This window comes from Schistocerca cancellata, chromosome 4, assembly GCF_023864275.1.
Source record: "Schistocerca cancellata isolate TAMUIC-IGC-003103 chromosome 4, iqSchCanc2.1, whole genome shotgun sequence".
Classification (NCBI taxonomy): Eukaryota; Metazoa; Arthropoda; class Insecta; order Orthoptera; family Acrididae; genus Schistocerca; species Schistocerca cancellata.
The window spans coordinates 662,070,021-662,093,832 of NC_064629.1; the positions used below are offsets into that span (position 1 = coordinate 662,070,021).

The following is a 23,812-nucleotide window of genomic DNA, read 5'->3' on the forward strand; positions in this document are numbered from 1 at the left end:
GACTGACTGTCAATCCTAAGGGCCTGGGTTCGATTCCCGGCTGGGTCGGAGATTTTCTGCACTCTTTATAACTTTCCTTAGTTCAGAAAAAAGTGTTTTATTCACATTTATCCACATTTTTCGTCTCCTATTCATCTACTTTTGTTTCTTCCACACAATTTTTATTTGTTTCATCAGGACACCAGTGATGTGTGTAGTAGTTTCCAGAAGAATGTTATAGTATCGTTTCTACTATTTAATTAAAATATTTCTTCAGTGCAGAGCATTAAACAAGTTTTTCAATTTCATTTGACACTTTCCCACATTTAAAGCCAATTCACACTGGCCATCACATCGTATCAAAATCACCATCAGGTTAGGGTGTATTCATGCTGCCTGCAATGTCACGTCATGTCCCGTCACATCACATCACATCAGATCAATTCACTCAGTCCAATAATGAACAGTTAAAGTGAGCTTATGAGTTACCATTCATGATACAAAGAGTCATAGTATAGTACTGAAACTGAGGAACTGATGATGATGATGATGTTTGGTTTGTGGGGCGCTCAACTGCGTGGTTATCAGCGCCCGTACAATTTCCCAACCTTTGCTCAGTCCAGTTTCGCCACTGTCCTGGATGATGATGAAATGATGAGGACAACACAAACACCCAGTCATCTCGAGGCAGGTGAGAAACTGAGGAACTAACACTGATAAAGTTTATTAACGGCTGAAGCAAACTTAATGATGCATGTACTTGATCAATTTTGTGCAGTTAAGTGTTGAGGAGTGCAACATTTCAAAACATTGACATTTATTTGCTAGCAAAAACATAAACACACAAATACTTCCAACAATATATATAAAGAAATAAATAGAGCCTGTCTACCTTATCCATTATGTTTATCTCCTTATGTAACTAACAACATCATAAACAACTGTATTTTCCTCCTTCATTAAAGTTGACTTTTTCACTTAAAATGTTATTCAATGAAAATTGCTTCATCAACTATGTTATTATTTACATACAGTGTGGGCATCAATTCTGTTAAGTTATTGTAAAACCTAAATAAATAATTTGCTTTCAAATATCTGATCTCACTTGTGGAACAACACTCAATGGAAGAAATATCCAAGTCATCATGGAAATTTGCAATTAGCCACAAAAACAATGCACAATGACAAAACAAAGATTAAAATGGAACAAAAGCACGAAATCCACTACTATAACTCAAGTGAGTGTGGCAAAAATAGGTTAACTTCTGATGTTAGCAAATGACGCCACCATCAAAACTTTCTTCCCAACTAACTAATGTGACGTTATTTGATGGCAAGCATGAATTGGCCTTTATTCTTCATTTTGTGAACAGACGGGTCCAAATTTCAGAATGAATTTAGCTTTGTGTCCAGATTTCCTCTCACCAATTTGTAGTCCCAAGGATTCCTGGGTATTATAATCAAACAGCTACAGATTTAATTATTTTTATGTGGTGGTCAAAACTATGGTTGGTATAGTGTTCTAATTTCTCATACATGATCCATCTGTGCTGATTTTCATAGTTTTTATGCTCTTTAATGAACAAATTTTGGTTTCTAATTAAATAGTTAATTGCAGAAGACTGTTAGTATTGTTCCTTTGAATGTGAATAACAAACATGTAAAAGGGCAGAAAACCAAGTATACATTTATAATATCTGTAGAAGTGGTCAATTAGTGTTGCTGACTTAAAAAGGTCATTGTTACTGCACTGGGACATGTAAGAGTCAAATGCAGAACACTGAGCTTATGGTATGCTCGTAACAAAAGAAATGCAGTGCAGTGATACTTACCTTTAACCATAGTGAAAGTTGGCTTTGACAAAATGTTTTGATGGGAATTTTGAATGTCTCATTGGTCCGAAGAATAGGTCCAACCAGATGGAGAAGGGTATATCTATAAGATACTACTATTTTTTTCTTTTTCTTGTGTGATTTCATCACTGTAATGTTCCGGTATGTGTTGACTCTATACTGTTTCCAGGAGAGGGATTATATTTGAATTGTAAAATTGGCCAGGAAATGAGACAGCAGAATTACACATGACTGCCAATCATGATCGTTTATATATATGGACTATGCTGTTTTGTAATTGTCTCTCTCTCTCTCTCTCTCTCTCTCTCTCTCTCTCTCTCTGTGTGTGTGTGTGTGTGTGTGTGTTAGAGAGAGAGAGAGAGAGAGAGAGAGAGAGAGAGAGAGGGGGGGGGGGGGAGGAGATTCTGTTCCATAAAGCTGACTTTCTGCAGCATAGTTAGAATCTATGGTGTTGTAATGACATGGTTGCTTAAATGAAGTTCATGACGTACTTCCCACAAAATTTTTTTCCATCCTACACATTTTAGTATTATTTTTGTGGGAAATTAAATTTACACATATTGTGTCTTCATTGGGTTATATTGCTTGTGACTGTTAGTTGGTTAGTCCTAACTGCAGTCAGTCTAAGAGCCATTCATAAAAAATTTAGGCCTGTTAAGTGGTGTGATTTTCTGTAAATTGTGATACTGTTATGCAGAAAAACTTTGTTGAGATTTTCAATTCTATTTTAATTATGTGGATAGTGTATGTATATCATATTTGACAAATAACGTCCAGTATTTCAATTCTGGATACACTTTGGCCAAAAAAGACAAATTCCAATGCAAATTTGGCCCAACGAGTTTGAAAGTCCACCAGAATACATGGACTTAGGTGACAGCTGCTAGGTAAGAGGCATGCCCAACACGCCTGCCTATCACCACTCGTGGCTGCACTATAAGTCTATCAGCACAGAGATCTGGACCGTAGTCATGTTCCGACTGCACTTATGTATCGTTCCTTGTATGCAGTGTTGCCTGGTTTCACATATTGCTACGTTTAGGCTCTCAATCTGGTTTACACCCCAAAATTGTTCCGACTGCACTTAAGTATCGTTCCTTGTATGCAGTGTTGCCTGGTTTCACATATTGCTACGTTTAGGCTCTCAATCTGGTTTACACCCCAAAATTGTCATTCCATCATGCTTTTTTACTGTTCATCCATCAACGATGTTGTCCTTGGGGTTTTCGCCAACTCACTGTCAATGCCATCGGCCAGCATCTCCTGATTGTTTCAGATTCTGGTTACTATACTAACATTCAAATCTTATGGAATGAAATATTCTATCTCAGAATAATGTTTCTGTCTGGTAATTTACTGCCCTTCTTTCAATGTTGTGCCAGTGTTATAATTATTTAGAGTTTTATGAAATTTATTCGCAGTTGTGGAATATTTCTGACATTGGCTGCATCAGTTATCCAAACATGCTTCCAGGACTGACTCAAACTTCCACATGTCATACTGTCTACGACCCCATCACTTGCAACTTTACTTGGTTTCCTGCCACACAGTTTCAAGAAGGCAAACATAGTCAATATTATTATTACAATTATCATTTTGGCGATCAAGGCCTGTAATATTTATTTTTAACATTGGCGACAATCTTGCAACTGTACTAAATTTATTAAATTTATTTAAATTGTTAAATCTTTCCAACACAAGTCACCTCTTGACAACAGCTGAGGAGTACTCAGTCAAAAGCTTGTGGGCTTTAAACTACTTGACACAGCATGATGGCCATGTGGGTTTTATCACTGTGAAACCTTGCATTCATATAACATAAGGCAATGGTTTTATAAGTTCGGGCACAAGTTGTGAGCCTACTAAAGCACAGTTCACTAACAGCTCAGAAGTAGATGAGCTGAACCCAAAAAGAAAACAGAGTATGAATGTTGGTCCGTAAGCCCTAAAAAAGAGGAAATAAGAAACCAGAAAATAGCAAAACATGAATATTTATCTTGAGTTGCAGCGTTAAAAATGAAGTAGTATTAGATAATCAGAATCAAAGGGAAGTCAAGCTGAAGAAGTAAACATCCTGAATAATGTTATGAATGCAGAACCTAGTAATGAAGGTAACAAAACAACAAGAAAACATGCAAAAAGGTAAAGGATCCACCTGTATGAAAAATAAATGAAGCTAAAATTTGTAGAATAAAAGGTATGTAATACAATCATACTGTACATAAGGAAAAAGCAGAAAAACTTGAAATAACAAGAGAATCTAATAATATGGATCCACAATGGTCACTGAAATTATGCTGCAAGTCAAAGAACAAGGGAAGATTTTTTATGTTGGGACCCTAGTTCACAGAAAAGAAGTGAAACAAAAAACCAATGAAGCACATCAAAAACAGAATGTAGTCTCCAGGACAGTTTAAAAGTACAAGATGATGTGTTACCCATGAGTAAAGAAATGTTCCTTTAAATTTTAGGTATTGGTGAATGGTCAGTCAGTGGCTGGGCTTAACAGAGTAAAGAGGCTAATTATTCCAAAACAAGAAGGAAATTGAAAGAATAATGTACTGAACTGAAAGAAAATGTCCATAAATATTTAGATAAAATTTCCAAGTTGTCGTCCTATTATTGCCCCATTTTTCCGTCATTTAGTAAATTGTACAGAGCACAGGAAATGAGTACAATAGCTTTAATATTGAACCAACTGCTGGAAGAGATTCATTTCTAAAAATTATTTATTTCATCCAAAGGAAGATGAATGTGATTCTGTTCCTCTTACAAATTAGGGTACATAATATTTAAGAGAATCAGTACATTGTCTATCAGATAAAGAAAGAAAGGGAAGGCATGACAAGTCTAAAGATAAAAAGATATCTGAAGCAGTAAAAACAGAAGCTAGCATGTCACAGTTTCACTGTTCATAATTTCGAGGACTGTTTAGCAATATGTTATATTTGGCATGAAGGAGGAGGAAGGCTCGACGCTAATGTGTTTGCAACTTTCATGACAGATCTTTTAGACACACAAATAAAAGACTGTGGCAAAAATAAATATAAAATATTTTATAATGTTGGCTTTTGTGCTCAGAACCAAATTGTACTTCTCTAAAATGTCTTACAACATGACAGCATAGCAAACAGTATGACAATCATTCAAAAATACTTACCTAAGGGATACGTTCAAATGGAATGTGATAATGTGCATTCCAGAACTGAATGCAGAGTGAGAAACAAGGTGCTCTATTCTCTGTCTAATTACATTCAAGTGATAAAGGAAGCAAGATATGACAAACAGGACCAGTATAGAGCAAAGTATGTATCTCATTATATTTTTAAAGGCTTCTCATTTCATCTGGGGAATCAAGTATGAGATTTGTGTGTTACAGACATATTCACTCTGAAGTAAATCCATCTGTAGGTATTGAATATAAACTGGATTTTGAAGAGAACAGGAAATTACTTCCCTTATGCCCCAAAACAGTCATCACAAATATAGACAAATCTGAGCAAAGGAGCTGACCCAATTTGTGCATAAAAATATCATGATGTATGTCTGTAAGATCAGTTATTCCAAGACATTATCATCCTCTTTATGAGAATTTTCTTTGTATTTAATGTCAGCAATTTGTGAGAAAAACACAAAGAACTTTTCCATAACTTTTATTTTTTGAGGACAGATTTTTAAATTCAAATCAGATTTGTTTTGTGTGTTTGTATGCTCAGTTCTGTTAATAACATAAGAAACTACACTGCTTTGTGAATTTAAGTTTGAGATGGATAAAGTAACACAACATATTAACTACAAGGCGGAAATAAATGAAAGTTGCCAGAGGGCTCCCAGGCATACACAGAAAGTTGGACGTCACATGGTGGCCAGCGTGACTACAGTGACAAATGGGGCTGGCCCCACAACACATGGCAGTTGGAATGGGAAAAGACTGTGTGTGTGTGTGTGCGTGTGTGTGTGTGTGTGTGTGTGAATCAGGGAGCAGTTACAGTGTGCTATTGTTATGTCTTGCACTACAACCTGGCCTGAAGACAACATTTGTTTCACTTCACATAGGTAAGAATCATCAGGAAACAGGAAGGAGGTCAAAATGTGATGAGTGTAGCTCAGGAGTTGGGCATTGCTCACAGTGTTGTTGCACCTGCATAGGGAGCAGTCAAAATCACAGATACTGCTGCATGAAGGAGAGGAGGTGGTCAACCATGGTCATATACAGTAGCAGATAACCACTACATTGTGTGACACACAAGAAGCAACCCACATAAAACAAGGGTGTAATTTCAGTCATATTTAATAGGACTGCAAGGCATGCAATATCATGCTCCACAACAGCACGGTGACTGCGGGAGGGTCTCTTTGATCGATGAACAGCACGTTCTGTTCGGTTGACATCTCCACATCAGTGGCCCATTGGCGATGGTGCCAAGAGCATGGGACTGGACCAAAAAGGAGTTGGTCTGTCCATTGCCCCCACTTAAATCTCACTGAGCAAGTGTGTGATATGTTGGGAAGATATATTCCGGCACATCCTCATGCAACAATGAGATCCAGCTGTTGTCAACCATGCTGATTGAAGAATGGAATGCACTACCACAAGAAATCCTTACCAAGCTTGTGGCCAGTGTGGGAGCAGAATGCACAGTATGCACTACTGTCCATGACTTCAGTGTAATTATTGCCTTAAGAAAAGTGTCATTTCTGTGATCTTACTGTGTTTGTCTTTCAGTTAGCTTCCGTACTATACTGTAGCAGTTCTTTCTGTGTACAGTTCGAGTTTCACCAAAACACATCATACGAAAGTCACTTTTGTTCTTAAGTTTTGCACACCAGTGTTTTTTCAGTGCAAAAATTTGAGTTTTGTTTCAAAACCTCATATTTTAATAAATAGGATCATTAATACCATAAAATTGTTGAATAATATGTGCAGCAGATATTGTTACTTTAGCTTATGACTCAGCATCACTTTAAAGTAGTAGGACTTGCATCAATTAAAAATTGTGTGTGTCAGAAAAATTTTTTGTGTTCTGTAAAATAGTGTATGTTTGAGATACAATGTTTTGTTTGTGTAATGATGACATATTCTCTCTCCATTTTTCCCTAAGTAATAATTGTGTTTTGTTTTTTCTTGAAGAATGCATTTAGGATAAATATTTTGTTTTTCCCAGACATTTTGCCACAAAATATTTATTCCTCAACTTTATTCCCAATCTTGCATTAAAAGTACCCATAATGATACAGTCATCTAAAAATGGATGATGCAGGTGAACAGATACAATTCATATTCCCTGATTTCCAAAAGGAATTTGACAATGCACAACATTATCAACTGATACTCAACATATGAGGGTGGTTTGAAAAGTTCTCTGGATCACCATGAGAGGTCAGCACTAGTGCAACGATTTGTTCACATGATACTCATTGGACTGTTGCCTGTAAACATGTGCCACATCAGTGCTCTTGGAAGAGAGCTGTGGTGGTGATGTGGCTCTGTTGTTGTTCCTGCGTATTGATTTGCGAAGACGGTAAAAAATCGAGATTCGAGCAGTGATTACGTACTTCGTAAAGAAAGGTATGAAAGCAAAGGCCATTCACGCTTATATCCAGAATACGCTGGGAGACTCTGCTCCTTCATATTCAACTGTTACCAAGTGGAAAAATGAATTCAAATTTGGTCAGGAGAGCTTAGATGATGATCCATGCAGTGGTCGGCCAAGATGTGTCACTGCTGCAAAAATCATTCCAAAAGTGCACAAAATGGTCATGGAGGATCACTGATTGAAAGTGTGTGAAATTGCTCACACTTGTCAGATGTCATCTGAAAGGGTATATCACATTTTAACTGAAGAAACAGAAATGAAAAAATTATCTGCAAGATGGGTGTCGTGACTCATGACACTGGATCAAATCGTGTGCCATCACCATGGAAAAATTCCACAAAATAAGATATGAACTGTTGCCACACTTGCCTTATTCACCTGATATGGCTCTGTCAGACTTCCATCTCTTCCCAAAACTGAAAATTATTCTTGGTGGATGAAGATTCACTTCACATGAAGAATTGATAGCCAGAGTTGACAACTATTTTGCAGCCCTGGAGGAAACTCATTTTTGAGATGGGATTAAGGCACTGGAACATCACTGGACCAAGTGCATTAATTTACAAGGAGACTACATTGAAAAACACAAAAAGTTTCAGTGATGTAAGTACTTTTTTTCTATTCTGTTCTAAGAAATTTTCAAACGAGCTTTATATGACCATATGGAGTATTTCCAAAATATGATTGACTTGAGAAATTTTTGTCTAATAGATGCTACTACATTATATTAAACAGTGAACACACACTATAAGTGAAAGAAACACCATGTGTGACACAGGGAAGTGTTACTGTGCCACAAGTGTTGTCAATGTATATAAACCATTTATCAGATTGGGTCAGCATCACTTTCAGATTGTATGCTAATTATGCTCTTGCCTACAGTAAAAAAACATCACTGGATGATGATAAGGAAATGTAGAATGACTTGAAAAGTACTTTTACTTAGTGTAGTAAAAAGCAAATCTCTTAACATTTGCATTATTATGTGCATAACATTGAGAAAGAACAAGATAGTATCTCATTGCAAAATTAATGGTAAGCATCTGGAGCCTTTAATATAGCTTAAATATCTAGGGCTAGTACTATGAAATGGGACAAACAAGCCCTATTTCAGTATTTGGAATCAGAAAGTAGGCTTGATGGCAAACACTGAGAGAATTTACAGCTAATGAATAAGACTCTGGGAAAAAGGCAACATTTTCCTCATGAAAATCTTTTAAGTAAACTTAGAATCACTGTTCAAGAGATACTGTACAAGAATTCTGAGGCATACACTCAGTCCTTTTCTTCTGCTTCCTCCATAGGATAATGGAGTAGGATAGAGTCACTAATAATAGTATGAATTTCCCTCCACCTTGTATTGTACACAGGCTTGTGGAGCATACACACAGAAAGAGATGTCAAATTCAAGAAACATTATCTTGAATTAAACTAATGAGCAATGTGTAAATTTAGTAATACATGCTACAACCATTCAACTGCCATCATTACTCTTCATCTTGTCAAGTGCACAGCAGAAAAAATAAAGAAATTACTTGCTGGTGTTACTCGAATGATCAGAGAATGTAATACTGCATGGCCAATGAACTAATACATAAAGAAACTGCAATTAAATGGATAAAACACCGATCCATTTAGCTCTTCTTAAGCAGAATTAGAAAACTTCCAAAGGCAATATTTCTGGATGTTTATGAGATAATCTCGATTTATGATAAATAGTCAAACAAAAGAAATACAAAGGCAGACATTGCAAAAGTTAAACAAGAAATATACAACGGTGATTCATTCAACTAGAAACTTCCAGTCTTGCTTGGTAATTACACATACACTTTAAGAACCATGACACTGTTCAGCTACACTACCAGTTTGAAAGTGCCCTTGTATTTACGATATATTTTTCCAAGGCAGATTTCGCATGTATGTATTAAAAATCTTCAACCGAGTTTAAAAAATTGAACGCTACTTGGCATAGCAAACATTGCACTCTGTATGAAAGTAGTAAGAGTGAACCAGAGATAAGTAATTTAAAGATATACTACTGTCAAAGAAAAAAATCATTATCATCAACAACATTCAACAGCAGTCTCATGTACCTCATGCTCTGTGACTACACAAACTGTTCAGCCCACTGTGGTCTTTCTAATTCTCCCCTCCCTTGGGAATGATACTGGAGCACTTCATATGGTAACTTATACTCTGACTATGGGCTACAAAATCATGCTGGTATCATTTAGATTGGCACAAAAGTTATATCACTGAAAATGAATGAACTATTTATAAAAATAGCCACAAGCCTTTTATTAGATATAACCTACAAAGAGCAAAGACTTTGAACGACATACCTTCGGTATAGTCTTTGATGTTACAATCCCAAAACCCTGCAGCGAGTCTTCTGGAGGATATATCTTCCTACCTCTTGTGTTCTGTTCCTCAGGCAAAGGACAAGTTAACACCATTGCCAAGTTATACAACAAAGATGGCTTGCCTGCAACTGGACGGCAATCTGTCAGAGCATCAGAGATCTGCAAACACAAAAAAAAAAAAAAGACATGTTAAAAACAAAAAGGCATACAAAAGATGCGGTGATTTAGAAACAAACTACTATTTACAAAAACAGACAGAAAATTAATGACAACACATTCAAACAGTAAACTGTTGGGTATACAAATTTGCAGTTGTCTTGTGATTATAACTAGATCATTCTATAATTGAATGATATATTGAGTGATTCAGTTAAGTTGTTCATCTCAGATATTTCCTGAACTGTGTAGGCCATCGTAATTCTGTTCCCACCCAGATAATTGTGAGGAAGTTCTCACCAAATGACATACAACAGCTTTTCACCACTATTACAGAGATATCGGTATCAACTTCACTTTTTCCAATGGAACTATAGTATTTCTGCTGCTAGTAATATAGTTCTAAAAGAGGCAAATTCAATGGCGTTTCACTTTTCAAAATCTAGTTAGAAGGTTCGGGGAAATTACTGTGTTTCTAACTTCAGATTTCTCTCTTTTGTACATGAAACCTATTGCTGTCTTATGCATAAGTTTGTGTTGTTGTATGAAACAGCCACATCAGAGTGATGAGGGCCTCCCAGATTTCCCTACTTCCATGCAGTCTCCACATTACAAGCCCCTTTTCTACTTGTTGATAGTCACTTCTACTTTCTTTAAGCCCAACAATCAACATTAATATTTTAATTTTAAGTATTACTCTCTCTACAATATTCAGCACTCTTTCATTTAAGCCTGACTTCATGAGAAACAGAACCAGTGTGATGTGTGAGTCTTCAGAGTACATATTACTCCTTCTTCTTTATTTTAACTACTGCCTACATTTTCCTTTCTCCTGATGAGTGAACTGGAAAAACTACCTGACAACTACAGTGTAAAGGTTTATTTTTTTTATTCAAGTGCTCAGACAAAAAAATGAAATTAGTTTGAAATCCTTTTTTGAAGGAGAAACAATGAAAACAGCAATAGAATATGACAATATTTCTATTAATGGGAATGACTATATCATAAATGACAGCTCACGTGTAGTAATGCTAACACATCATTTCTACAAAGCAGCATTGTGTCTTGGCATTACAGTTTTCCAACCAACTATTTAATGCTGCCAGTACAGTATATATATGTGAGATAATATAACACAAATTTAAGGTAGTTTGACTGATCCACAGTTCTGATAATATTTCATAACCATTTTAGTCCCAACAATATGAACAAAATATAATTTTAAAATTTTCCACATAATTAACCTTTATTATCACAGTAAGCAATGAATACAAAAATAAATTACCACAGAGAAAACATCAGTTGTTTAAAGAAGATGGTTTCACTTTGGAATCACAGAGGCATACAGTTTTCTACTTCCTATCATTTTATGTGATATATCTGAAAGCAAATTCACATTTTTCCTAGACAAAAACTTCCATGAACTCATAATGGCTAAAAGAAATTACAGTCATAAATAACACCCAAAAATGGGCCTAAAATTTAGCAAAATTACATACTTTCCTAGTGGTTTCATTTCAATAATAGTCATAAAAGTAATAGTACAAACTCACATTCAGATTACAATAACTTAGGTACAGTTACTTTCACTGTCAATGCTCCCCTCAATATGGTCATATATAAACAACTAGAAGTCTCCATCTTGCAATAGCATCAGTGATTTCATACGAATGTCATTGGTACTTCAAAATAAATAAAATCAATAAAAGGGTGACTTCAGGCAGAAACCACTGGTACTCCAATGGTTAATTTATAACTGACTAGCAATGCTTTGATACATCTCAACTGAATAAAGCAGAGAGAAAATCACGACTATGTATTATAAGAACTGACATAGGAGTGTGTTGACACTGAAATGTCAGATACCAATCACAGATTAGCCTTGGATTTATTTTTAGGCGAGGTGGTTTGCAACAGTGTCCACTGTCTCTGTAGTGATAGAAGCAGAACACTGCCACTACAATTTACAGCTCCAGCAGTCAGCATCTCATCTTTAGGGAAGGGAGGATAGAGAAAAGGGCGGCCTCATGTTTACGATGCAGCATATTCCAGCAACACCAACTGCAGTGCTGTCAAAAGTCATGGCCATCAAAATGATAGAGACAAGGTTTTAAAACCATAGTGCCACATGAAGAGCCTCTTCATTAACATTTGTCTCTCGTGTTGTCAATAAATCATCATATTTGCTTGACTTTGTACATACCTTTTACTATGTCTCCAGTCTTGATTTAGTGGTTAAATCTAAAAAAAAAAAAAAAACTGTATGCTGTGTTAGTGAATGTTTCAGCACCACATAAAACTCATATCCAATTTCAATGTATAGCTTTCAAACAACTGCTACTACATGTCGATATATTCCTGCTTATGCACAGACTGTGGTACCAATTCCATTTTGTACTAATTTCTTTGCAGCTATTGTTAAATAAAGTTGTAGGAAGGCAGTAAATTCTTATAAAACCTGCTTAAAAGCCAACTTACCTAAGACACAGCAGTGTTTGCTCTACGATTAACCCAACGGATGTCAAATCTAACATATAATGAAATAATAAGCAACCAGTTGCATATTAGAAATTTAATTTCTTGTCCTCCTTCAAAACATAATGTCTAATGCATTATTTGCTAGCATCAATAATAAAGTGCTTGGTCCTAAAAAATATGTGCAGGAGCAATAAGTAATATAATACTGAGTCCATGAGGCTATTGTATTGTGTTACTTATTGCTCCTGCATATATTTTTTAGGACCATGGCATCGTGCTGTATGTACTTTATTATTGATACTCACAAATAACGCGATAGGCATAACCTTCAGTAAAAGGGCACTAAGTGTCCAAAACAGGCCAAGAAATTAAATTTCTAATATACAATTGGTTGCTTATTATTTTCTTGTATAGTACTACATTTACTGAATATGTACAAAATAACATATCTAAGATATTAGCACATGGTTCTGAAATACATGAAATTTATTTTATTTTACATTACGATAAAATGTCACATCATTCAGTGAATCAATACCAATCGCTGACATTCAAAATCGTCAGCGCAGAAGACAGGCTGCTTAAGTGAGACAAATCCTATACCTCCTCTGCACATGAGCTGAAGAGGGTATTATATTCATCCAACAGCTAATAACATATGGATCAATAATTCATTACAGTATTCCTTGTTGCTGAAGAAGTTCATCTTGAAAGCCTCTCACAAAATACCCTGTGAAAAATGGAGCACCAAGAGATAAAGGAAGTGACTGAGTAAAGGCAAGATGAAATGCACATATGCAGCACTCTGAAGACAAAGCACTGGTGGCCAGCGTCACATACTACAAAATGAAACCATCATTAAGCAAATGTGTTCCCTGTTCCTGAAGAACATTTGTCAACTAAACATGTGACACACAAATAAAAGTAAAAAACTTCCTCAGCTTTTAGTACCCATACAAGCATTTTGGCTATCTGTGGCTTAAGCAGGGATCTTAGTTCTCGTGCAAGATGATAGGACACTAAAATTCTATGTATATAATGAAGCGGAGTGAAATATAAATACAATTTTAAACATATGTTTTGAAAATTTGTACTAAGATACCTGTGATATCATTTAATCAACATGAGCACACCTTTAAAAACATAGTTAGTGGTCCACCTCACAACCACACTGCCGACACAACATTAAATTCCATCTCTTTCTTGTACTGCTGCTATTATTTCACATATATTCTTCACTTCTGAACATTGTCACTTTGCCACTCCAATAATTTCTCATTGGGTTCTACTAGAAAGGTTATCCCAATCTGGACATGCAGTATCCGAATTCTAACACATGATACAAGAACATGACTACTCAAATACATTAACCAAAACAGTTATCATATCAGATGGCTATGTTAAGCTTTCATTTCACTATAATATTATACACAGGAGAATATAGGTATTGTACTATATATTGATGTTGGTGGTTTACCATTTATGAGTATGTGTGTCAATACAAAAGAATTTTTGTGCCACTGGAATAGTTCATATGGATTTTGGGCCCCCCACACAGCTACTATTTCTTCACTCCTGCATGACTTGGAGTAATTTAGATCATTAATACATTCCAAGGCACATTTTGCTACTTCTGAAGAAGAGTAATCTCTGGATTTTGAACGGTCATGTGAATACTGGTCCAAGCACATACCCCATATAATCGAAAGTATTTAAGGGCAAAGCAAGGAGCAAGCCTGCCATGACATTCAGTTGTTACACTGATTTGTAAAAAGCTATCAGTGGGCTTCTATGGAGCAAGCAATGTCAGCCACAAAAAAGGAAACAATTGACAGTGTGACTAATGTAATACAGAACAGAAGATTGAAGGATCTCTTTTGTAAACCCTATACTGTGAATGAACCATTTTGAATGATGTGGAGATACACTATCTTCTCTAATTCCTACCTACACTGTCATTCCACTACAATGACAATGAAATGTTTCATGTACTAAAGGAGGTGATTTTGCATTCCATGCCATCCCATAATGTACATACATCATTCATCAGGATACACATTAAAGTCTGGTTTGTTAGCGAACAAACATAACTCCATTCATTGAGAATACTTCAACCATCAATGTTCCTTGGCCCAATATACTTGGGCACTATGGTGTCATGTCAATAACAGCACGTGGCAAAAGCCCATACACATAGAGGACATGTTCTTGAAGTGGACTGCAAGTAGTTGAAGTTGATATTCTACACCCTGTAACTGTATGCAAGATCTGTTGAAGTTATGATGCATTTTGCCAACTGTTTCAATGAACAGTGAACAAAAGGTAATGATGGTGTTTGACAGTAGCTGATAGTGAATGACTTTGCTCCAATTTTCAGATACATTTTGTTGCTCGAAAGTGAGGTGTCATTTGTGAAATGCCACCCTGGGACACTCCAGTGCCATTTGCAGCCTCATACTGTGACTTTGCAGCTTCAATCCTGCCAATGACTCTCCATACAAAGATTTGAGTGAATCAAATTGCTAAGTCCTCCTTTCCTCATATCTAAGTGAATACCAGAACTAATCCCCAATGACTCATGGAACTCAATCATGAGCAATTCTCCTATGTCTATTTGGTCAAGCATTTTTGTTTTCTTGTTGTAATGTTGACCATCTGTACTCAAGTCTGTTGCAAATGAAACAATCTCCCCGTGATGTATAGACATATATAGAATATTCTCCTCACTGTTTTTATCAGTACAGTTCTGTTTTAACTTTTTCCCCTATTTCCATCTAACTACTTACTTTTCATTTGTCCTAAGTTTTTAAATACTGACACTGATATAACATTTTTTAAAATAGATTAATAGGAAAATTAATGATAAGAAGTGAGACATACACGCTTATAGTAATACTGCCGGCGCTTTGTTGTTCCTGGCTTTGGCTCCAATGAATCACGAGAAGCAACGTCCTCTGGGTCATCAGGGTCACCAACTTGGTCACCTTCCTCATGTATGTGAAAACGTTCCTTTCCAACTGGCATGAGGTTATCATCAAGCTCCCTTGCTTGATGAAGAATACGACATGTTTCTAATGCTGCAATGCGTCGTGCAAGAACCCTCGTAGGCATTGGGAGACCCTGTATATCATTTGCCATTATACCATTTTTAACAATACATGTTTGAACAAATGTTTCATATTTTGCACAACACCAATTCTTTTCAATATCAGCATAAAATATGAAATTTCACACTCACCACAATATTGTGTTTCACAGGAGAATTGATAGGAAGGCGCACAGTACAAATGTAGTGGGTCTTTCCGTCAATTTCTTCACTTTTCAGGGACCACAGTGGGGAAAGTCTTGTAAATGTATCACTAGGTAGTTTTGCACAATACCTGAAACACATATATCACTCATGAAATTTTAAAACTGAAATTTTATAACTTGAATCTATTGTTGAAATATGCTCAAGATGGAGAGTGCATTTGAAGTGTAACTAATGTAAGGTATACATTAACACACTAAACTAGTTCCACCACCATCATAATCTCCAACATTACATCTTGCTGTGTACATTAGGCTCATGTCTCCCCTAAACTTGTGATAAAGTAAAAATGATTATGAAACTATGTCATTATCAATATAAACTTGTAGACTTCTGGAGTCAGTGTCACTTTCACCAAAATCAAATTGAACAGACTGTCTTGATATAATAAAATATATAGGGTTTTTCAAAAAGATTAATTCCATTTCACAGGACTCTATCTTCCACACAAATGACAACAGAAACTTGGGAAGATTTATAACATATGCACTGAAACCAAAAATTTAACTTAAAGCCACTTGTAAGTTACCAGCAGAGGTCTACCTGATGCCACTAGCTCATTCATTATCAACTGTGTGATAACACAACAAAGATATGCATTCTGTGTTCTCCATTTCAACACGTGCAATTCAGTTACAACAGCGAGGTGTGATTTTCACCAACATTATGGCACTGCACCTCCTGCAGCCCACAGCAGTCGATGATGGCACCAATAGTTTCAGGGCACTGATTGTGAATTTATGCTTTCCCAGTGTATATATCTGGTGAAGAGTTCTCAGGCTTCCAGCCGGATGGCAGTGTCTTCAAACTGCGACATTTCGATGAGTGACAGAATCATCATCTTCTGGCGAAGTGTTGAGACTTTGCAGGTGCTGGTCCCTTTATACCTGTGGCATGCCCCACCGCCTGGCCGTGAGAGGCTGCATCCAGGGGAGCCGGCAAGCGGGCTGGAGGGGGAAAGGGGTGCACTGTTCGTGTCTCCGTCAGAGCATTCTGGTCACGTCTCGCAAGCTGGATGGTTCTTGGTGCGTTCACAGTGTATTGCAGCTAATGCTGGATTCCAGGCCATGCTAAGTTGATAACCTTCGTCACAGTTCACAAGATTCTTGTGGGACCGTATTTTTATCGATTCTTTAACGACGCTGTCCCAATAGCTCCCAGCTCGGCACAGCACCCTGGTGTTCTCGAAATCAAAGGTGTGGTTTTCTTTGATACTATGTTCAGCTATAGCAGATTTCTCTGTCTGTCCAAGTTGGACATGTCTGATGTGTTCCTCGCACATTAATGGCACATACTTGGGAGTGGGTTGACTGGAGCTCTCACACCGACGGCATGCTGTTGCAAAACAGATCGGCAAATTCGACAGACTCTCTGGAGCTAAGCCAATCCAGAATGTCACAAATAGCACCAGAGCTATTGTATATTTGATAGATAAGGTGCTGGATGCAGCCACAACTTCTGTCCTCACGAAAGGGTTGAACTTCACACCTGTACCAAGGACCATAACGAAACAGGACATTATCAGTAGCGTAGAGGAAGCAATTCAGGGCCTACCTAAGGAGGAAGCTGAGCAGATCTGAAGGGAGACCTGCAGGATCATCAACAAGTCACGACTCCTGAAAGCCGACATTACTGTGCTGGAACGAGGGGCTATCTGCGCATTGACGGATGATGCTGACACCATGGTCCTCCCTGCAGACAAGGGAAATGCAACGGTGCTGATTTGCACAGTTGACTACCAACAGAAAATCTGCTCTCCGATGCAAGACCCAGCTTACAGGAAACTCAACAAGGATCCTACCTCGACAATGACCAGTAAAACTGTGGTTCTGCTGAAGGACTCTGATCTACCAGAGGCAGTGAATAAATGGCTGTATCCCAGAGCGCAAACAACACCACACCTGTATGGATTGCCCAAGATTCACAAAGATGGGGTACCTCTACGGCTGATCCTGGACACTATCAACCATCACAGTTATGGACTGGCCAAAATGCATGGCAACACTGTTAAAACCACTGGTGGGACACAGCATTTATGATGTGAAGAACTCCGTAGATTTTGTGAGAATACTGAAGGACATCCAAATACAGAGAGATGACCTACTCGTGAGCTTCGATGTCACCTCCTTGTTCATGAAAGTACCTCTACAAGACACCTTGGCACTCCTTAATCAGCACTTCGCCCCTGAAACAGTGAAGCTCTTTGAATATGCGTTTACAACCACTTACTTCAAGTGCAATGGAGAGCATTATGAACAAGTGGATGGAGTGGTCATGGGATCTCCCCTAGCTCCAGGGATCGCAAATCTTTATATGAAACACTTTGAGGAGGTGGCCCTACAAACTGCTCACTGTAAACTCAGGCACTTCTTCCGCTGTCAACGATACTTTCGTGATTTGGCAGCATGGCAGGCAGACACTGGGGGAGTTTATGGACCACCTAAACAGCATACATGAGAATATCACCTTCACAATGGAAGTAGAGGAGAATGGCTGTATTCCATTCATGGACATACTGATTAGGAAGAAGGCAGATGGCACACTGGGCCATTCTGTGTATAGAAAGAAGACACACACAGAACAGTACCTCCATGCAACCAGTTGCCACCATCCAGCGCAACGCCAGTCAGTACTGACCACCTCAGTACATAGGGCGGGCGTCATCTGTGACAAAGAAAGCCCCTCAGACGAATTACACCACCTAAGAGAGGTATTTCAGAAAAATGGGTACAGTGAAACACAGATTGGTAGGGCCTTCAAGAGGAGACAGGCTGACAAATTTTGGGAAGAGGACGAAGACGAAGAAGAAGAAGAAGAAGAAGAAGAAAACAAGAGACTCGCCTTTCTGCCATATTTGGGGCCCCTCTCAGCCAAAATTGGGAGGCTACTCAGAAAATCGAACACAATTGCCGTCTTCCGACCACGATCGAAGATGAAAGAGCTGCTGGGCTCAGTTAAAGTACCACTCAAACTCAACACACCTGGCATATTTAGCATTGCTTGTGAATGTAGTGCACAGTACATTGGACAAACACAGTGCTGCATCTCAAAAAGGTGCAAGGAACACATCAGACGCGTCCGACTCAGAGAGACAGAGAAATCTGCTATAGCTGAACATAGTATCAAAGACAATCACACCTTTGATTTCGAGAACACCAGGGTGCTGTGCCAAGCCAGGAGCTACTGGGACAGCCTCATTCAAGAATCGATAGAAATACGGGTCCACAAGAATCTTGTGAACAGGAACAAAGGTTATCAACCTAGTGCAGCCTGGAATCCAGCATAAGCTGTAATATTCTGTGAATGCACCAAGAACCATCCAGCTCACGAGACGCGACCGGCATGCTATGATGGAGACACGAGCAACACATCCCCTTCCCCCGCCCGCCGACTCCCCTGGACCCAGTCTCCCACAACCAGGTGGTGGGGGGCATGCTGCAGGTATAAAGGGACCGGCATCCGCAAAATCTCGACACTTCGCCAGAAGATGACTGGACGAGTATATCACTTGTCAAAAAGTCGCAGTTTGAAGACACCACCACCTGGCTGGAAGCCCAAGAACTCTTCACCAAGACACTGATTGTTGAAACCATAGTTAGTCCCTGTGTGCTCATTCAAAATGCTGAGCACATTCAGCAGAATTTTCCACACAGTCTACAGAAGCCTACTCATCTTGCCAGCCAAGGGTTAGCCATTGGTCATGTGTGTGTGTGTGTGTGTGTGTGTGTGTGTGTGTGTGTGTAACATGCTTTGCAGTGATGTTTGAATTTCAAACCATACAGGATTCAATAGCTACAGCCCTGTCATGACAGAGATATACAGCAATGTGTAGAGGTTTGTGAATTCAATCAATGGAAGACACCTATATCCTTTCGTGTTTAGGGCTCAGTGATGAGGGTACTTTCCAATTAACTGGAAAAGTCAAGTAAAACAACATAAGAACTCGAGGATCACAGCAGCTACATAATGTAGTTGGGCACAAGCGAGACTACACAAAGTTTCGTATGTTTAGCATCATTTTCCAAGAAAATGATTTACAGTCCCTTCTTCTTTGGGGAAACAATGCAAACAGGAATCACATACCTAGATATGTTAGAGATTTGGCTTTTTCCAAAATTGTGAGAACATGCCAAAAGTTTGATTTTTCAACAGAACCACATATGCAGTACCCCCAGACATGCTTTCAAGAGTGTGGGACAAGTTTGATTATCATTTGGCTGTCTGTCATGCATCTGGTGGAAGGTACATAAAAAGTTTTATCTTAAACATAATTGTAAAAAAGTATACCCAATACTAAAAGTGTATGCATGTCAAAACTACACCTACAACTACATCTATATTCTGCAAATCACTGTGAAGTGCATTGTACCAGTTGTTAGGGTTTCTTCCCATTCCATTCACATATTAAGTGTGGGAAGAATTATCATTTAATTGTCTCTGTGTCTGCTGCAATTAATTTAATCTTGTCCTCATGATCCCTATGTGAGTGATAAGTAAGGGGTTGCAGTATATTCCTAGAATCATCATTTAAGGCTGTTCTTGAACCTTTGTAAGTAGGCTTTTTCAGGATAATTTACATCTATCTACAAGTGTCAGCTAATTCAGTTTCTTCAGCATCCCTGTGACACTGTCCAACAGATCGAACAACATTGTGACCATGCATGTTGCCCCTCTCTGTATACATTCAATACCTCCTGTTAGTCCTATTTGGTATGAGACCCACACATTTCAGCAATATTCCAGAATGTGTTGCACGAATGATTTGTAAACAATCTCCCTTGTGCTCTGATTGAATTTTCCCAGTATTCTACCAATAAACTGAAGTCTACCACCTATTTTCCCTACAACTGAGCCTATGTGATCATTCCATTTGACATTCCTGCAAAATGTTACACCAAAGTATATTGAACAATCCTCTGGGGTAAGTTATCTTTAAGAAAGAAAGTTTTCAGTGTGCAAAAACGTGCTGTAAGAATAATATGTGGTGCTCACCCATGATCATCTTGTACACATCTCTGTAAGGATTTGAGCATTCTGACTACTGCTTCACAATATATTTATTCCCTCCTGAAGTTTGTTGTAAATAATTCACTACTGTTCAAACGGAACAATGATGTACATAATTAAAATATCAGAAGGAAATATGACATTCATTACTCCGCATTAAAGTTGTCTTTAGCACAAAAAGTGGTGCACAATTTCTTGGATCTCTGATTCAACAATGAAATGACAGCCTGCAGAGGAATGACACAGGGGGTCTCAACACATCTTCTGCAGGCCACCTTTGTGGCTTGGTCTACTTGTTCATTTCCCCAAATTTATACATGCCCTAGTACCTAGTAGAATGTTATATGCTCCCATGCCAATGAAGGAAGTACAGTTGGTCATGTATTAGTTAGACTAGCTTCTCTGGTGGGTACATGTGCTCCAACTAAGAAAAGCTGAGCAGACGAGAAATTAGTATGCCCTGAAGACACTTCATCTACTACAGTACTTTCAAGATCACATGCAGGAACACAAAAATGCCGCACAAATCATGTGCCTGTTTGGATCCACATACTCTTGTGAGCAGCTTTTTTCAGCAATGAAAAGAATAAAAACCAAGGAATGATCTTTCCTTCAAGACAGGACAGTGAAGATCATCTCCCGTATTAACACTGCAAATACTTTCCACTCATTACGAAAAAGAAGTGTCTAATTTCAATGCACAATGAACATACGTAATTTCTTTTAAAACAGTTGTTTTTTATTTATTTCCTCAACTTTTTATTTTGCTGAGGTAGCATACCACTCTATCATAGCTGCTAAGGGTATGAAGTTGAGGATCATGTAAAGGTGTGGCAAGCAGGTTGAAAGGCTTGCTACGCCACTGCCATGCCATGTGCCATGGGCGCATTTGATCGTACACAGCGAATGACAATTAGACTTTTAAAATAAATAATTCATGCTTTTAGAAACTTTCTTTTCAGGTCTCTAAGGTGTGGCAACTGTGTAACTTTAGACTGAAATGTGAGGCCCAAAAAACCTTACTGTGTCTAAAAAATTAAGAACAGTGTCCCCCAACTGCAACTCAGTAAAGCTTAAAACAAAATTTGAATGGTTAAACAGACAGCACACAGACTTCTCAGGGAAGAAATTAAAGCTCTCTTCTCCACCTATCCCTTCAACAGTCAATTGGTCAGCTGCAACTGATGGGTTGTGGCATAGTTTGAGAGGAACAAAAGGCAGAGAAGTCATAAATAAAAAAATAAATAAATATTATAAAATAAAATATGTTGGAAATGGAATTTATTAATAGCTTTGGTAAGGACAGTCACATTTAAAACACTATCTTGAGAGACAACATTCTCCTGCTCAAAGTGATCAGAGCAGATATCACCAACTCAATATGTAAAATAGTGTGGTGAGAGGAAGAACTGTATAAAGGAGGGAAGGCATCCTCAAAAACCCCTTTCATGAAGCTGTCCGAGGATAATATGCTTTTAAGTAGTATCATAGACCTCCTTCATGTCAAAAATATAGCCATTAAGTGAAGCTGACACAGGAAGCTTATTGTATAGCCCAGGGGTCGGCAAGTAATTTTAGCTGGTGTCCGGATACTTTTGAAACTTTTTATCAAGTTACAAAGATACCTCATATTCCTAACATATGTTTATTTTAATTTTCACTCACAAAATATGAAATACTATAGGTAGGCATATTTGTGGTTAAAAATCAATCAGAGCAATTACATTTGCAGTATAAGTGGGAGAAATTACAGATTACATTTGAATTCTTGAGCCAGTGTCTTAAAGTTAGCTTTATATGGGGAGCAGCTTAAGCGAATGGTGTCTTCAAGGTGGGTGGCTGTTAATATCGAGTGATACTTGTTCTTCAACAAATTAATTTCTGAAAATGAAATTTCACTAATACAGGGCTATTACAAATGATTGAAGCGATTTCATAAATTCACTGTAGCTCCATTCATTGACATATGGTCACGACACACTACAGATACGTAGAAAAACTCATCAAGTTTTGTTCGGCTGAAGCCGCACTTCAGGTTTCTGCCGCCAGAGCGCTTGAGAGCGCAGTGAGACAAAATGGCGACAGGAGCCGAGAAAGCGTATGTCGTGCTTGAAATGCACTCACATCAGTCAGTCATAACAGTGCAACGACACTTCAGGATGAAGTTCAACAAAGATCCACCAACTGCTAACTCCATTCAGTGATGGTATGGGCAGTTTAAAGCTTCTGGATTTCTCTGTAAGGGGAAATCAACGGGTCGGCCTGCAGTGAGCGAAGAAACGGTTGAACGCGTGCAGGCAAGTTTCACGTGTAGCCCGCGGAAGTCGACAAATAAAGCAAGCAGGGAGCTAAACGTACCACAGCCGACGGTTTGGAAAATCTTACGGAAAAGGCTAAAGCAGAAGCCTTGCCGTTTACAATTGCTACAAGCCCTGACACCTGATGACAAAGTCAAACGCTTTGAATTTTCGGCGCGGTTGCAACAGCTCATGGAAGAGGATGCGTTCAGTGCAAAACTTGCTTTCAGTGATGAAGCAACATTTTTTCTTAATGGTGAAGTGAACAGACACAATGTGCGAATCTGGGCGGTAGAGAATCCTCACGCATTCGTGCAGCAAATTCACAATTCACCAAAAATTAACGTGTTTTGTGCAATCTCTCGGTTTAAAGTTTACGGCCCCTTTTTCTTCTGCGAAAAAAACGTTACAGGACACGTGTATCTGGACATGCTGGAAAATTGGCTCATGCCACAACTGGAGACCGACAGCGCCGACTTCATCTTTCAACAGGATGGTGCTCCACCGCACTTCCATCATGATGTTCGGCATTTCTTAAACAGGAGATTGGGAAACCGATGGATCGGTCGTGGTGGAGATCATGATCAGCAATTCATGTCATGGCCTCCACGCTCTCCCGACTTAACCCCATGCGATTTCTTTCTGTGGGGTTATGTGAAAGATTCAGTGTTTAAACCTCCTCTACCAAGAAACGTGCCAGAACTGCGAGCTCGCATCAACGATGCTTTCGAACTCATTGATGGGGACATGCTGCGCCGAGTGTGGGAGGAAC

At 38.3% G+C, this 23,812-nt stretch overlaps 1 protein-coding gene across 1 annotated transcript in view; it reads right to left on the bottom strand.

Annotated features, from left to right (window-relative positions):
- LOC126183590 (endoribonuclease Dcr-1-like) overlaps window positions 1–23,812 on the bottom strand; it is a 295,755-nt gene that overhangs the window by 72,511 nt on the left and 199,432 nt on the right. The window contains exons 13-15 of the mRNA XM_049925687.1: window positions 15,665–15,806; window positions 15,307–15,546; window positions 9,772–9,951 (exon numbers count right to left, since the gene is read on the bottom strand). Of these exons, the coding sequence (XP_049781644.1) occupies window positions 9,772–9,951; window positions 15,307–15,546; window positions 15,665–15,806 (562 nt within the window). The remainder of the gene's footprint in view (window positions 1–9,771; window positions 9,952–15,306; window positions 15,547–15,664; window positions 15,807–23,812) is intronic.